Source organism: Apaloderma vittatum, unplaced genomic scaffold (assembly GCF_000703405.1).
Source record: "Apaloderma vittatum isolate BGI_N311 unplaced genomic scaffold, ASM70340v1 scaffold9569, whole genome shotgun sequence".
In the NCBI taxonomy this organism is placed as follows: Eukaryota; Metazoa; Chordata; class Aves; order Trogoniformes; family Trogonidae; genus Apaloderma; species Apaloderma vittatum.
In genome coordinates this window covers 7,224-25,058 of record NW_009736927.1, presented here as the reverse complement: position 1 = coordinate 25,058, position 17,835 = coordinate 7,224, and the positions used below count along the sequence as shown (strand labels likewise).

The 17,835-nt window shown below is 42.5% G+C and overlaps 1 protein-coding gene across 1 annotated transcript in view; it reads right to left on the bottom strand.

The window, feature by feature from the left end:
• EFCAB5 (EF-hand calcium binding domain 5) overlaps positions 1 to 16,907 on the bottom strand; it is a 29,096-nt gene extending 12,189 nt beyond the window's left edge. The window contains 8 exon segments of the mRNA XM_009877140.1: positions 1,107 to 1,961; positions 2,279 to 2,378; positions 6,895 to 7,050; positions 10,165 to 10,235; positions 11,717 to 11,780; positions 12,452 to 12,608; positions 16,355 to 16,760; positions 16,763 to 16,907. Of these exon segments, the coding sequence (XP_009875442.1) occupies positions 1,107 to 1,961; positions 2,279 to 2,378; positions 6,895 to 7,050; positions 10,165 to 10,235; positions 11,717 to 11,780; positions 12,452 to 12,608; positions 16,355 to 16,760; positions 16,763 to 16,907 (1,954 nt within the window).
• Between the last annotated feature and the right edge of the window lie 928 nt (positions 16,908 to 17,835).

The window sequence follows — 17,835 nt, the reverse complement described above, 5'->3', positions numbered from 1 at the left end:
TTCCATAAACCAGAGCTTACTAATCTGAGCACCCTGATGAATAATATGTAAAATGTACCTCTGTGTTTACAGAGTTTCCCTTGTTATCAGTAGCTGTTTATTTTTACTGTCTGGAAATACTGCTTCCTGAAACTCATCTGGTGAATGTTACATTTCTTAGCCCAGCCAAAGATCCATTTTAGCACGAAAAATAAGATTAATTGTTTTCCAAGACAGGTTCAAAATTAAATTTGGACTTCATGTTTCCATGTTGTACCACCAAACTACCAGTTCTGCGAGAACAGCATGGGAATCTGCTCTGAAAATGGAAGCACCACACGCCCCAGAAAACATGGGATGCACATCCAGGGACTGGCTGAATGACAAGTGAGTGCTCTGCACTGGAAATTAACACAGCAAGCTGTAGGTACCAGCGGGCTGTACCATCCATTTACAGCCTTTTACGTAATAAGTCTGTCACTCGACTGCTCTGGCAATGGAGACCCAGTTCTTGCAGTGTTTTAAACTGTGCGATGCAAGAGTGTATTCACAGGGTGCTAGTAAGGAAGTTGGTCCTTAAATACCTCTTAGGAAATGCACAGGTGTCCTAGAACAAGGGCTTTTCTACACAATTAAGAAGAAAGGTGGTTCTTTGGAACACCACGAGAGATTAAAATAAAAGGTTACTGCTGTATGATCTCATATCTCCCTATGGGCAATCACAGCCTAAAAATTATTAAAAGTAATCTCTATATTTAATGTGCTCAGGCTCCTGTATTGCTGTACTAATATTACAGAGTGAAACAGAACATAAAGTTTCTCCTTATTATAAAAATGCTGCTGGTTCACAAAGTCCTTACTTGAATTAAAGTGTCTGCTCAGTGCCTTGAATACAGATCACCAGCAAAGTGACTCACCTGCCATCCTGTGACAGGAACACACTCTGAAACCCTGGCAGGAAACACCATGCTGAGAGGACAGCAAAGCTTGTGGTGGTGTGTATTCGGAAATCACTCACCTGCTTTCAGTAGTTTTGAAATGGATTAAAAGCACACCTGTAATTAAACTGGTCCAAATGTATTCGTCGAACAGATTAAGGTCTGCCTGAATAAAGGAGAATGCTTTACCTTCACCCTGGTCTTGCAGAAGGTCCTCATCCTGCACTCTTGTTTCTGAGCTTGTCCGTTGGCCAGACTGGCTGCCATGCTCGCTAGAAAAACTGTCTTTTCTTGCAAGGGTTTCATTCACAACTTCTGCAACTGGAGCACCCTGTTCTGAAGCACTGCTGTCCATGTCTGCCACAGCTCTGTCTTCTGAGGTCATGGTTGTAGCTTCAGGTGTCGATCCTAAAATTGTGTTGTCCTCTTCTTGACTAACTTGCCTTTCTGAGCCAGGCTCTCTGTCTGAGATACAATAATCTTTTTCCCCTTTCGTTTCTGTATCAGGCTCTCTACCCAGACTACATTCCTCTTCCTCCACCTGCTTCTCAGACCCAGGCTCTCCAACTCCACTGAGACCATACCCAGTAGAGGCTGATCCTGGGCAAGCTTCCTCTGGTCTGTCTGCACTTGCAGACTCAGTTTTGATATCCTCATGAAAACTGGATTTCTCATTATGTATGGTATCTCTATCCAAATCACTAGCTTCAAAATCAGTGCTTTGCACCACTGACACAGCACCCTCACCTTTCTTTCTCAACTCAGCATCACTTGATTCTGCTGCTTGATTTTCTGCCGTAGAAATTTCTCCAGTCTCAGCTTCACTCATGCCCATTTGTTCAAAAAGACCTTCTCTGACATTAGTTCTCATTCTGGATGTGCCTCGTCTACTGTCACCTACAGGTTCACATGCTAAAATCTCTTCCTCAGAAATTCCTGTTTGAGACAAGACTAGTTTTTCACTGAGTTCCTCACAAACTTCCTGGTCATCAAGGCCTCCCCATAAATCCACAAGCTCAATCTCTTGCAGCTCAGTTATTGGCCCTACAATAGAAAAAATATCAGTGAGTTGATAGCTTGCACTGGGTTTATGTTCTCTAGTATGGCATAAGGAAATCTGAAGAAAAAGTAAAAAGGTATTCGCAAATAAATACAAACTATTGGCAAGTACCTTCTGCAAACATGCGTCTCAAAAATCCAAAACTTCAGAATGATATTTTTGCCTGCAGAGAACTGCACTTGTTATTGTGGATTACACCTTATTTCTTTTGAAATTAATATGTTTCATAATTCTCCATACTAAGAAGAAAAGCTGTAATTTCCCTTGCATTGATCGCAACAGAAACATCCCACATACTTACAGTGTCTTGGGTTACAGAACCCCCCTTTGGCAGACACAGCGCTTCTGTCGTAGAAGTCTGTCAGTAGGGCCAGTATTTTTTGTCTGTCTAAGAGACCAACCTAGACAAAAAGATTACATTCATTGGGGTTTTTCCTGTGGTTCCTGGGACTTACATCAACATTTGCAGCACTACAAAGGCACCGTTAGCTAAGAATTACCTGTGGCTGAAAATTACCCATTACCAGAGCATCCGTACAAATTTCAAAGCAGTGAATTTATTTCAGAGAGGCAACATTTTTTTCTCTGGGCTTAGCTGGAACTCCTTGTAGAGATCACTTTGCAGGCACAGCCTTTTGCATATTCTTGGCAAATTACACTTGAATGATTGTAACCACTTCTGCCAAAGGAGTTCTTCATGTAAAGATCAAAGCTTCAACATTTCACACTTTCAGGACAGATATTGATTGCCTGGCAGTACTAGGGGAGAATTCTCACATATTATGGGCTGTGCCGTATATATATTAGTGACTGCACGTTGTAGCTTGGTTCTGTGCCTTATCATTTCCTTTGAAGTATTATGTACTGGGAAAATAATTAGTCCCAAAATCTGAGCTATTACGATAGCCTCCCTAATTTCCTTCAAAAATTCACACACATTTGATCACAGAGGTGAGAGAGGTATCCGCAGTTGCAGGGCAGAGGAACATGCCGAGTTTATTACGTCCTTGCTGCTCAGGGTGAGCGTATACAGGCAATAGAGCCAGGAAAAGACAACGAAATGGGTCATTTCCAATCAGGAAATTAATTGTGAGTTTAAAAAGTAAAACAAATCTAAAAGATTGCAAGTTTTCCATTTTATGATTAATTCTTGTTGTCATTATTTAAGTCCTGCCTCCTTTCTAATCTCCCTCCCATTAGTAAAATACAGTAGTTAATTAAAGAACAGATTTACTTAAGTTCATTATTTGTAGCAAGTAACCTTCCAACTGAATTATTGATTTCCTTTTCACATTTTGCCCTTAAAGACTGCAAAATGTAAAATTTACCAAGCTTTCAATTCTTTGTGAACTTTTCCTGCCCTTAAGTTGAAGAAATAAAGGTAGAAGTTTGCTGCTGTTTTCTGGAAATGCACTCAAGGCAGCTGCGTTGTTTATAATCTAAAACTGTAATTAATAGCATCAATGTTTAGGAACAGAGTATTTGAAAATAAAACTGAGAGATGCCCATCACATAGTGGAAAAGTGCCTCACTGAAATCTAAGTCATTACGTCACATTTTCTGTTACTGTAACACCTTTCCTTTAAAGGGAACTGAAAGCTTTTTGCAAATTTTGGGACAAGGATCAGAACTGAAATGTAAACTGTTGTTCTGTCCAGTTTTAGTGTTTCAGACTCCTGTAACATAACTCCTGCTGGTAAAAAAAATGCTGGAAATTACAGTTGAATTTCAGCCATATGTGGGTTTGGAACAAAAAATATCATCACGTGATTCTGTCCCTAAACTTACAAGATGTAGGCCCTGATTCCCAGTATCATCTTCTTGACATTACTATACAAACACCTCGCACATTCCCATGCAAACATTTCTCTGTGCCCTTTGGTTTGCAGTGGAACGTACCAGATTGGATTCTGCATCCACTCAGTAGACCTACACCCACAGACCATGTTTTTGAAGATGTTACCAGATCACTGCATAATATTTGGATTCCCCATTCAGTGTTCCCATTACATACACTTAATTTTCCCTTTAAATTTCCTCAGCTGTTACTTGTCACAATCATCTGCTGGTTGCCTTGAGACTGGCAGCACTAATGCAAAGCCTTGTTTGATCAGAAAGACCAATCAATGAATGAAGTATGACTAAAAAGAAAATAAAAATGTTGTGTGGGGATTCAGATACTTTTTTTGTCATGTTAAAGTAATATAGTTGGAGGATTTAGCTAACTCAGAAGAAATTTCAATGAAATAATGTCTGCATTCCTAAGTTTACCAGCAAAGGTCACGTTTCTTTCTACTTCATGTCCGACTGGGGAGGCTGATGACAGATTCCTGCCCATCAGCCCTTTGTACCAAGTCGTGTGGGCAGGACAGGTACAGCACCCACCACCAGTAACAGCGGCCACCTGTGTTTGTACAGCTGCCCCAAACTTGTCTCCACTTCTAACAAGTGCCAGCTTTACTGGCTAGAGAGTCGAAACGGGTTGGCCTCATTTTCTTGTCACCTAGATATTGGCAGGTGATGATTCTCAGTTGTTCTCAGCAGTGTTCTGTGATCTATGAGTAATTCCTTTAGCAAGGCAGACTAACCCAGACTTGCCATTTAATCAGTGATAGGTCAGTGTTTAACCGTGTGGTTGTTTTTCTGGAAATGTGATGTGTGTATCTCGAAGGCCACGGTGAACTTGTTAGCGAGCAAGACAGGCAGAACAGACAGAAAAGGTCATGAGAAAGTAGACTTTGCTGTTGCTGTACTGCAAGAAGGGTAATCAGAAGTGTCTCAAACTTCATTAGTTGGAAAACTAATCTCTGGCTAAATTCGGTTACCCTTAAAGACCCCAGGCTTAAAAGGCCCCTGAAAATTAATGCAGGTTCTGTTCTAACGCGTAAAAGAAACTTGATACACGTGAGCACAGAGAAACCATATGCTTAAAATTCACAGAGCTCTTGCCTTTTAGGGCATTAGAGCAGCGATTCAACCGTGTGCTGGTATTGCCTTGGAAAGTTTCTGCTCTGCTGTATAGTGCAGGCAGTTCTGGCTGAGCTGCCATCCTTCTGGATGCATGCATTTGAAATCATAATAATGATCATGTGGATACCTTCTAATTTGACTGTAATTTAAAGACTGCTTTCTCAGCTCCCTGGCCCTAATTGCAGCTCGCTGGGGCAGCCAGCCACACTCACCACGCAGGCTGGAATAACTGCCTGCTACCAAACAAATGTAAATTAGGAACTGAAACAACTGCTTCGCTGTGCTTTGCAGAATGAGTGCTACAGGTAATGGTCCCATTCAGTGGTAGAAGTCCTTGGGTTAGTTTGCATCTTTTATCTTCTCTGTGGGTACAGCATGGCAGGGCTTATTAGAGCTAAACAAAAGAAACCAGGTCAGGTTTAGAACTGCATGGTCCAGGCTAGAGTTTAGTGAACTCAGCTTGCAGAGCAAGGCTACCTCAGAGGCTACAAACAGTGACCAGTTTGGGGCTCTGATCCTTTTTGGGGGAGCAGCGATGGCATCTGTGCTGATAGCTGCTCACTCTTGTTATGTTGTGCTAGTATTTTTGGCTCTTTGCCTCTGAGATTCCACTGGGATTAGTAGCATGGAGATGGTGATTGCTGCCACAGAAATAACAGGAAGAAAGTCACATTAAAACATGAAAGAGGGAGAAGGGATCTTTTCAAAATGCATGGATAGGACTCAGCTTTCGATATTACTCTACCCAGGAGGATCCATTATAGCTCTTCTTGACAGGAGTAGGAGAATGAAATGCCTTCTAGCTAAGAAGTAGAGACATTTCTGTCCTCATCCCTGAAACAGCAGCTCGCCTGCTATTCTCTAAACCACACCACTGCTGTTGAAACGTGCTCTGTAATTCCATTCTCTTAGTGGCAATGACATTATTAGCATGACATTGTAGGGCACGGTTCATTCTGGGTAGGCACGCTGTAAACATCACTAGAGGAGTGCTGGGTGGAATATATAATTTATGTAGGGAAGCAAACTGTAAGATTATGGCCACCATTTGCTGTGTAGGAGCCAGCAATTGTCTAATGAGGCTGCTCCTCACAAGTGCTATACTTTTGGGATGAAGCCCAAGTTTTTAGCAATACCTTATGGCGTTGATTCTCCAGCTCCTACTATTTACTGGTTTTCTAATAAGTCTAAGTTGTTGGTTGTTTTGGGAGGAGTTTTTGGTTTGGTTTGGTTTTTTGTGTGTGTGCATTTTTTTTAATGAGGATACAGGTGTATTCAGAGGATGACAGAGTTTAAAGCTGCTGAAAACCAAATTATGGCTTCTGAGCTCCATTTCGAGCTCTGTAACTGATTTACTGTATTTTAATTTCCTGTCCATAAAGTGTAGCTGAAGTTCACAGTACTTTTCTCAGAGAGGTTGTAAAGATAGATTATTTTGCATTTTATATTTAAACTGTGAAATTTATTCATAGAAACCCTAAAGGTGTATAAATTAATGCAACATAATCAGTGCAATATACATTACTATTATAGTAATGTGCACATTTCTTAAGGTTAATCTATATCGGGTTATCTTTGCTGAAATACAGCTGAATAGACAAATTAGCACCCAAACATCCCAGATGTGCTGTGGGAACAGCTGATGACCAGGAACAGTAAAGACCAGGGTTAATTTCTTCTCCAGAATCATCAGACTTCAGCCCCAAGTCATCACACTGGGTCGTTCAGTTTCTAATTAGCCATCAACTTATAGGCTTTTGCTGTTTCTGTGTCTAAGAACTACGAATTTGAAGACAATGGAGCAGCTATTGTCCTCTGAAATAATGCTGAATAAGCACAAAGAGCGTATCTAGAGTCATAAAGAATAAAAGGAGAGCAGTGACCCAGAGAAATACCAAACTGGAAACATCACCCTCTTGCAACTCGGTGGAGAGCTGCCTTGCCTACCTTCCCATAATCACAGTCTAGGAAGAGACCGATAAACATCTGCCTCCACATATCACGTCTTACTGCTTCTCGGAAGTCGCCGGCGCACTGACAGAGATGCTTCAGGATTTCTTGGAACATGTCGTCTGAAAACTGTTCAGTGTAGGAATGGACATACTACGGAGAGAAAGCGGCAGTGTAAATGGTTAGCTGTCTTTAAGTATTTTCACCTTTATTTGAACTCCTACAAATCTATTGCATGCAATGAGATATATAGGAATCTGTGTTTTAATCCACTAACCCAACGCAGGCTTGCTGCCTGCTGTGTTCTTTCTTTCAGAAGCAGCGATATTCTGTGGGCTGCATCAGGCACCGCACAAACGCATCTCCAACAGTTCCTCTCCTGGCTCAGAGGTCACTTATCATGTTCAGTGGTTCAGAAATGCTGGATCAGAATCCCTCTTGTGAAATGTCATTGCTTGAGTTATCTCAGAGAGGATAGAAGTTCTCCATGGTTTTCTGCAGCATTTAGTATTCCTGACTTTACTCCCAAGGAGGCATTTGGAGCCATTAGTTTTTGCAGAACTGACAGTCACTCAGCTCCCTAATGCCACAAAACGACCATTTCCCATAATTTCAGTGTTTAGAGAACCAGTGTGGACACAATGAAAAAAAGAATGAACCTTTTTGAAAATAAGCCTGCTGTCACCTGAGTCCTCTGACACGGGGAATACTACTGACTCAAGATCTATTTTAAATTCTAGCCTTGGAGACACTTTAACACTTTGGATTTATAGCCATGTGGTTTTTATGAGCAAAAGCAATATGGTTCTGAAAATGTGGTGTGCATGACATAAATAATAACGGCCATCCGAACAAACCACAATCCCAAAGCCTGTGCTGAATTACTGTAGCAGGTTCCTGAGGCAGCCACAGTAACAGGGAGCCGACACGGCTAAAAGCAGGAACTTCCAAAACACAGAATGTTTCCCATTATCCCATCTTCAGAGTATGGATACCCGACAAAAGTGCTAGAACACCTTGGACTTGCTGAAATGCCGCATAGGCATTAACAAACTGAAATATTGATATATGTTATTATTATTCATGTCTATATTGCGTAATTTCCAAATACATGGGACAAGTGGAGAAGAGGAAGAGCAGAAAAGCCGCAGCCGACGGCCTGAGGAGTGGCTGGTAGGAAAGAAGAAGCTGCTCTGACGCAACGTGTGTTTATTCTGCATTTCAGCGCACAAAGAGAGGATGTAGGTGGGCTGGAGAGAGGGTGGCAGAGCTGGGGCTACATGTATCTACGAGCTTTCTGGAACTCGTACAACCCGGAGCCCTGTGACAGATGAGCCTTAAGGATGACAGAAGTTGGGAGGAGGCAGGCCGGACAAGCAGCTTGTTTTGTGGTGTGTCATCTCGGTGACACATCCAAAGGCTTGTGTATTCATACTGCTGGCTAACAGTCTCACAGAAAAATTTTTTAGAAGCGTATGTTCGGCTGTTGGGGCAGGAGGAACTATCGTAGAGGCATAAACTTTTCTTAGCTGATGTGTGTAAAGCACTCCACTGCGTAAAGTACTGTACACATAATAAATGTACATTTATTTATTATTAACCAAGAGATTTTGACGCCCATCAGAAGAAAGCTGGCACACTTCCTTCTTGCTATCCAGCATGAGACCTCGCTGTAGTTTGTGAAGACGTTATCATCAATAACAATGGATCTTTGCGTTTTGTTCCTACCGATCTCTGTAGAAATCGCGTGAGCCACATGCAGTCGTGGAAAATCTCACTTTCAAAGCCTGATTCTGACCTGACAAAGGCAATGGGAGTAATTCCCCTGGTGTCAACAGCTTTGTGTCAGTCTGCTGGGGGTTCTGCATGTTAGAGTGTAAAGCCTCGGAAATAAACTTAATAGGGCTGGTCTCTGGGATTTCAGTGGTTTTAATATAAAAGACTCCACAAGCTTGTTCACGAGGGATGTAAAAATACAACAGCTACTGTTTTGCATGTCTGAAAAAAACCTTAAAACCCAACAGCAACAATGTGTGAGGTCTCCCTGCTGAGTTTCTGACAGCTTTTAAGTAACCCAAAGCGGCATTGAATTCAAGGAAGAAAAAAAAAGTGCCATTTAATTTTAAGATCCATTAAAAAGCAATGCTTTCCACATGTGAAAGAGCCAAGACCAGTGTGGAGAAAGATCGTCTCTCTTTCTGGTCTTGGTGGATGATGCAAACGGATGAACAAAGGTAAATTGTATCAGAGGATTAGGAGCAGCCCTGTCCCGCGAGCGAGGCCTGTGATTATGGAACAGTTCCCCAGGGAAGTGATGAAAGCCTCGTCATTTGATTCAATTAAAATGGGGCTGGAAGAAGCATCAGAGAATGCGTTCGGAGAACAACGTTGCGCTGGCTGGTACATCAGACAGCTCGACAGTCCATGCCTTCTGTACTTCTGATCTCTGTTGTCACGTCTTTGAGTTAAGATAAAGAGTACACAAAATATATTTTTAAACTTTTTTCTAATGCTAATGGAGCATTAATTCATTCAGTGCTTATACACGTTCCATAGGGGTTATGGATTGATGCTTCATTTCAGTGACAAAAGCAATTCTCTGGGCTCCCATTATCCGCAATAGTTTTCTTAATTAAATGCGATTATTCTGAGGTTAAATTTAAAAATACCTCATTTCGTGCCTAAAAAAGCCTTCAACAAGTTATCATCAAAATGCATCTCTGTGCAAAGTACCAAAATATGAGTCTCTGGAGAGTGAAGACGGCACAAAAATCACACATGGTTGCTTGAAATTAGTCTCTGCACAGCTGCTTTCTACTCTGCTTTTAATTATTGTAACAGCACCCACCAGCACTGCTGCAATTGAGGGTCTGTCGTTATTTCTGTTCTAACCATCCCTTTTCACAGGTTTAATTACGCAGCCATCAAAGTAAGCTCTGTTGTAGGCAGAAATGACTGGCAAAGTCTTGGCCCGCAGAGTTGTTCGGTAAGTATAGTTTCACCTGTCATAGGCTTGATGGGGCTCTGGGCAATCTGATCTGGTTAGGGATGTCCCCGCTCACTGCAGAGGGGTGGCACTAGGTGATCTTTAAAGGTCCCTTCCAGCCCGACACATTCAAAGGTCCTGAGATGATTCAGTGGTGCAGTCAGTTACCTGGGATGCTGCAGAATGGAAGCCCTTCACTTACTCAGCTGTTCCCAGGGAAATGCTACTACTTTGTGATAAACATCATGTTCTGAAGCGGATGCTCTTACTTCACATCTCACCTCTGTAAATTCATCTATGTTTACTTTTTTTTCCAATGTGTCTATGTCTTCCAGCTTCGTGTTGTAGATTGCTAGTAAAAAATGAAAGCATATTGGTTTAGAAAGCAAACAGTTGCCGTTTGGCACGCCGTACACGTGGTTTTGTACACTGTTGTTACATTCACTTTCTTCTCATGCTGGATTACATTTATTTGTGGTTATCCTACACAGCAGCTGAAGCATCTGACTGTGCAAGGGCTATCTAAATCTAATTCTTACATATTTCTCTTGCTGAGAATCTATTCAGAACTTGATGGTCATATTTATTCTTGGTGCAAGTTGCAATGATTTTAACAGTACTTAAAACTAATTATATGAGGGGAGAAATGATTTTTGATTTAACCAACAGATAAAACTGCCTTAAAATTCTGGGGACGTGGGTTCTGCTTTGTAAGGGTGGAATCTGAAAATTGTAGTAGTTTCCCCAGCAAGCTCTGAGAGAATATTTTTATTATTATGATATTCAAAACTATTCTTTGGTTAGCTTCTGGGCTGCCAAATGTCTACACACATTTCTGAATGAGGTCTCTGAGTACAGACATGCTATTTCTGTTGGGATTATTTTCCTGCTCTTTCTTCTACAATATATCAAGAGTAATGACAAAATTCATCATAGAATACATTTATCTTGTGTTGGGCAAGACATTCCTAAACCGTACATTATCTTTATTAAACTATAAAACAAAGCTTAATATTCTGTTAATGTACGTTGGATGCTGTTAAATGAAATAAATTAAGGAATGGAGGCACACTATTAGTGAACTAGGTTATAAAGCACCTCCAGCATCTGGAGAGAAACTTCCTTCTCACTCTCACACCCCAGTGTCTGTTCACACGGGAGACCCAGAGCAGGAGAACAAGGGCTGTGTTTGGCATTCGCACAACGTACTCCCAGTAGAGGATGATTACTCAGAGGAACAATCCTGTAATGTGGAAAGGGCTGTGCAAGGGCAAGCCCGAGACAGAGGACTCCAGCCGCGAGTGGAAACGCACTCGGGAGCTCCCTACTTACCATCCCACCGCCCAGCGAAGGCAGGTTTGTTGTTATTAACGATCATTAGGCTCTCGATGCAAAGGGCTGGCAGCAGACTCTGTGTTACCGCTTCAGTGTCCCCAGCTCTATCTATTCAATTATCATTATTTGAAGAGGTCAAGTGTAAGCTATATGAAGCGGATAGGAATTATGGAAACCTTTCTGTGCCAAGTGCTCTGGTGCCCAGCCCTTGTGCTGTGTGTCACGGGCATGCCTGCGACCGGCGGAAGGAATGGCAGGACAAGATGGGCTGTTTGGTGGAGAATGCTGAGTGTCAGCGTTTCCCTCGATGATATTAATGAACTACATCGTGGTTCAGTCTCTTTCCAATCCATCAGAAGATTTGTAGCTCATCTGCTAACTGGTGTAACTGCCCTTAGAGATTTTTCCTCTGTTAGCAAATCCATTTGCTGTTTGCTCAGTTTGCATCAGAGTTCAGACCACAGAAATAAAACTGAAGGAGACACATCAAAAACTTACCCTGTGTCACATCTATGGGAGCAAATGCAATGACATCCAGAAACGAGCTCAGGGCACTCTGAACCTACAAATCAAGGTAATAGTCAAAGGCCTGTTTAATGCAGACAACAGTAGGTAATTACTAAAATAAATCACCTGCAATAATCAGTGGTATGGGCCAGCCATACTTCTTACTACCCATAGGCTGGCCCAGTTAAACTTGGGCTGTGCTGTGTGTAACCACGGGGCAATTTTGAGGGGCCTTTTATGACTTATAAGAAAGATGCTTGTACCAAGAGATGCATTGCAATTACTGCAAATCTCATCTTTTATGAGCGTATGAGTCACAGGGGTAGAAAGAAGACTTAATGGAGCCCACAGGAGACCAGGACTGGCTGATCTGGACCTTTTTAAAGGCATTCTGAGGGATAACCAGCTGCAGAGAAGGACATCCAGGGATGGGGTATGTATCCCACAACCTCAGGAGTGTCGGTGAGTCCCTTACAGGGCATTTAGCTTCCCTCGACCTCTGTGGAGAACACACCGCAAACCTTCCACGTGCTCAGGGGAATCAGGGCTTGGTGAACAAAGTGGTAGACAGCGCCCTGCACCCTGTCCCCAAGGGACGTCAGAGCCATCACCCACCCCGGGTGCTCCGTGCTGCCGTGCCAGGGCAGACAGCACTGTCACAGTCTTCCTTTTCCTCCTGTCTGGAACAATCACAGCGGTGTGTTAATACGGATCATCCCCAGTTACCTGCGCAAGTGGTATTCTGCCACTGTCGTCCACTGTCCACTCTTTGAACTGAATCGCCAGCGCCTCCTTTCTCATCTCCTTCACCTGAGCCGTGATATTCTCCACCTGCTCCCTGTCCTTACATTTGTTCTCCGCCTCAACCTTCATCCTGGCCAGCCTGTAGGACATGGGAATGTGGTTTAGAAAGATACCGTCATAAATGTATTTAAGATTAAACAAAAGGAAAAGAAGTAGCTTCTTACTGAAATTCTTGTCCTTCTAGTGAAAGCAGATTTTTTTCCCAAGAAATATATTTGAGGCACAAAATTACTAGTATGACTATTGGACTAGATATCAGTAATTTGTGTTTTCAGAGGGCACCTCCAAGGAGATGAGAGTATTTTTATTCTGACATGTACCATCCCTGAAATCTAACTATGAATCTGAAGAAATAACCGCTGAGTGTCAGCCTCTTGTAGACTATACGATAGACATTTTAAGGGGAAATCGTCTGTACAGCTCTCCTAGTTTGTGTAGTTTCAACAGTGATAAATTTTACCTTCACATTTATAATGGCATTAATCATTCATTGTGCAGATGTCCCTCAATTTCCTTTCAATTTCAGCAAGAAGAGAGGTGCCTAATCTTGCTGCACTTGATTTACCAACAAAATTGCCTCAGTATGCATTTGTCTCAAAGCCTGAGTACCATCTCACGTGAGCCCTTCACTGGCAAAGAACAACGTTCAATGAAATTTCTTAAGTCTCACACAATAAAGTCCTTACTGCCTCAGGACAGGGATAATAAATCAACCTCTCCCTCATTTTGAACATACAGTTTGTAAGCTTGGATTAAAGGTACCTCCTTTTCCTCTTCCCTTTTCTTTGCATCGATTTTATTTTCTTTAATGAATACAAAGGTTTGTTTAGCACGTTTCAGCAACAGTTTGTTCACAGCCAGCTTTATCACTAGGTGCTTGTTCTTCACAGCCACTTATCACAGAGGTTTCTTAATGAATAATTGGGTTCCTTAATCAATCGAGGGCATTGCACAGGTGCCTGCTGAGGCAGTTCCCTCCAGCACTTTGAGAGCAGAGGATGGGTGAAACAATTTCCCATCTTCTGATCCCTTCACCGACACAGCAAGAGGAGGAATGTGGCAGGTAGTAACTGAATTTTCTCCAAGGCGTGCTACAGACAGAAAGAGAAAACCAGACCCTTTCTGGCTGCAGCTTCTCCTCAGGCACCGTCTGCAGGCTGGAAGCAGAGCTAAAGCCATTGCCAAGGTGCCCCGGTGGTTCACATGGGCTGTGCCCTGCACAAGCATCATCGTGTGTGGCACCTGCGCTCGGCTTTAGTTCTAGGGTCCTAAAAGACTGGGCAGCTACGTCCTTTGCCTGGTGTCCCTGGTGGGGGACAAAATGTTTGCTCTTAGGCAATAAAGGCAAAACAGGCCAGAGCAGCGCTGGGCACCTGTTTCAAAGCGAGATCTTTTCAGTATCAGACGCTTCCAGAAGAGATGAGATGGCAGCGAGGGTGACTTCTCCCTGCAGAATGAAACATGTTTCTTCAGGAAAAGGGCCGCCTCCCTCCCACACGAGGATGGGTGACTCAGACTGAAGGGCTACCATCCCGGACAAATAGAGCCTCCGTGTCAGGTATCGATCCATCTGGAAAAGGGATTTCTCCCTTCTGCTCTCCTGTGTGCCTTGGCTCCCGGGCAAGTGGGAGGCTGAAGCTGAGAGAGCTCCCCCAGGATGGGTAAGCTTTAGATACGAGCCTGTAGTGAAATCCTGCCTTTCCTGAAGGTAATGTCAAGGTTCCTGAGAGCTTCACCTGAGCCAGAATTTTACTGCCCAGCTTTCTGGTGCTTAGGTGCAAGATTTTGAGCAGAGACCAACATTTCTTTTGTAACATTTTTTTTTTTCGTGTTTAGAAAGCCAGTGACTCACATCAGAGCCTCAGTGCTACGCGGTGTCAGTAAAACCCCGTGTGCTGCTGCGGTTTAAGAATTCTATGCAAATCCCACAATACAGCCATCACAAATATGTAAATCCTGAGCTGCCGTGAACGCAAATCCCATGATACTACGACCAGCGGACATGCAAACGCTGCTACAGCTATGGCTACGTAAAGCCCCGTGGCAGCGCTGTCTTCGGAGAGATTGATTTCTACAAGTCTTGGTAGTCGCTTCCTTTGCATCAGCTCTGATAGCTACAAATTGAGAACCTGTCTGCAGATGTAAACATGGACTTAACAGCCAGCGCCAAGATACCATGTCACTGGTAGCCACCACTTTGCACTCTACAGGAAAATCTGACCTCTCCAGAAACAAGCTCTGATTCACAATGAAAACCAAGAGTATTTTAGCAGAAAGAAAATCAACCCAAACCCAAAACCAAATAAAAAACCAACGCAAGCCCCCAGGGAATTTTATGTATTTTAATCCCATTTCTTTTGCAAAATAAAAACGAGGTATAGTTCTGACTTCCTGCATCCAGGAGTCCCTCTGTGAAGGAATAAGAATGATGAAACAGTCTCCAAAACAAAAGCCTGGCAAGGCTGGCATCCTAAACACCCTCCCAGAACAGTCTGTGCTTGAGCGAAAGCTCACTGAAAAAGAAGATATCTCCTCAGATCATTTGTGGGCCACTATTTAAAAAATAAAGCCAAAAGTCCTTTAACAGCTTTGGTTATACTATTGTATGTCTCCTCATGAAAAAAAATCAAAAAGCTGAAGCTCTTACAGACTGATCGCAATCAGTTATAATTATTTTTATCTGTGGGCAAAAAGGGGGTAAGTGACTGTATGAATTCACTTACCACACTGCTTTATTTGTATTCACACAAAGCATGTTCCTATGAACTGTAACAGTATGTGGACTAGAAACGTAGAGACAGAAACTCAGAGCAGTAGAGAGAGATTTAACATATTCTTTTATTCATTTTAATACTGAGAACTCTATTATCTTCATTTAGAGTTTATGCATAAGACATGTCAACATTTTACTTCCCTAATTCCTGACACTGAAACCCTGAAACCAATTTTCAAGCTGTACGTACTAGTTATGCAAATAGAAGAGGCAGCCATTCAAACGGAAGTCATTATTCTACAAACACGGGTACAGAATAAAGTGATCTAGTAGAGAATGAGTAACTCTGACATCATTCACAATCACCTCTGGGTCATCTTTAAACACAAATGTTCACTTCTATATTTTTCTGAATAGAGCAATGAAAATAAAAGCATTACTGTTCACCTAATGCACTCGCATTCTAACCCTGTCATACTGTAAGATGCCACAGAGGCCTATTCCAATATTTATTAAAAATCATACTGCAGCAAGCAGCCTAGAATACATAGCAACATAAACCCCCACAGAACAGTTTCTACTTTAAAGGGAAAAAAGAATCTGAAGGAAAAGCCCAAGTAAAAATCCTAGGAGAAGGCATTTCTACAATATGCCAGGACAATATTCTTGTTGGTCAAGAGGAATCATCCTGAAGGAGGAAGAAAGGTTATCTTTTTCTTAAATTTGGAAGAATATAAAAGAAATGCTCTGAGGAGTCCATAGACCTCTGATACTAACACCTAAAGAACTGCTGTCACTAACCTAGACTGGTTTGAAAGCAGTTTGCATTCCACACATGTAATTAAGATAGAGTCTACAAAGGAATCATATACCTGTGAAGGGGAGAATATTGCCTTAGACAGGAATAACTAGTGTTTCATTTTGTGTGTCATGCTCTGGCACTCGTCTTGCTTCCCAAGTTTTTATGAGAGACAACCACCACCCCTGGCAGCGCACTCCAGCAGCTTCGTTTTGTTCGACACTTTGCAGCCAGGCCGCAGTCACACCACCCTTTTGTAAAACAGAGACACCAGCTTTGGTCTTGTGACCAACTACACCTTCAACTCTCTCACCTCTCTGATGTAGTGCCTGGTATCTCAGTTTTTAGCTCCTCCGTGGCCGCTTTCATTCCTCTCAGGTACGGGCCTGGTTTTGTAGAAATACTGTACTGAGGGTTGTGTCTCACCAGATATTCTCCAAGAAAAGTAATGGGGTTAAATTTGGTTGGTTCTTTGTCTGGTGCAAGCACATTCTTTCTTTCCACTTCCATTAAGAGTTTTTCCACTCCTGGGATTAATGTAGGTAGGAGTTTTTCAAGCAAATAGATGCGAGTATCTAGTGACTCTTTCTCTACACTGAACCACTCTTTGGTCAGCCAGTCACAGGGTTCGCTTTTCTTTACCTTTTCTTCTTCCACCTTTTGTGCGCGAATCGTCTTCACCTTTCTCTCTTGCAGACTCAGACACCTCTGCTGTACTACTCTTTCCACGGAGCAAAATTACTAAGACAGGGCAGCTCGTCATTCCGCTCCTTTCTTGTCGTTTCTGTGGCAATCAGATTCTCACCTCCAAGTCCAGGATGTTTTAGATCTGCAGCCTGGGCAGCTGCTTCTGGCGGAGCAGCCATACTTCAGTCACTGGGACATGGAACAAAAGCAGCGTGTTATGTAATGCCAAAAGATGCAGCAGTGTCCCACCAGATGACACAGGAAGAAAGTCTATTGTTAGGAATTAAATAATATTCTTTTTCTATGTTTGTTTTTTATTCTGTTACTGCTGCTTTGTACTCTTAAATAAATACAGCCCCTTTACTTCAAAGATCAGTAAATGATTTATAAAGATTAATTATGTATCACAACAGTCCTTGGAGACAGAGCAACTAAATAAGCGTGTTCCTTTCTTACGGGAGAAGAAACCGAGACACAGAAGTGATTAATTCCAGGTCACTTAGAGACTCAGAAACCAAGCGGTGAACAGTGCTGGGAAGTCCTGTCCCCCAGTTTTAACCAGTGGATTCCTCTTACCCCTAGTGCCATTATTTCTGCGTAGGTCCCATTCCATGCCTCCAGGAAATCCCGTGGATACGAGACAAAGGAAGCAAGTAATGGAACATACCAGCTGCCTAGGAGCAAGATTTCTCTACATGTCGCCTTCTGCTTCATCTGTTTTTTGTAGCTGTGAAAAACATTGAGGAAGCTTGTCCCAAAGACCACTTAAGTTCAACTTTGGCAACTATTTTTTCCTCTGGACACTTTGTTAAGGTAATAAGGACACGGGTGTGTGGGTCAGCAGAGCCAGAGTTCATGAGCTCTGTAATTAAACTGTTCACAAGCACTTAATCTTGTAGATTATTGTGTGAAAGACCTGCAGAGAGCTGCAGGTATCTCCCTTTACAACTGCCCACACTCCGCTGTTTTCTCCTCAGAATGTTCATTCTGTGAAATACCAGGAAGAAACTGAGTTGCTTACAATGTACAGTTTGCAACTAGTGCTATTTGTCCACACACACAACCCTCGGCAACGGGACTTTGACACACAGCAGGGAGCAGAATGTT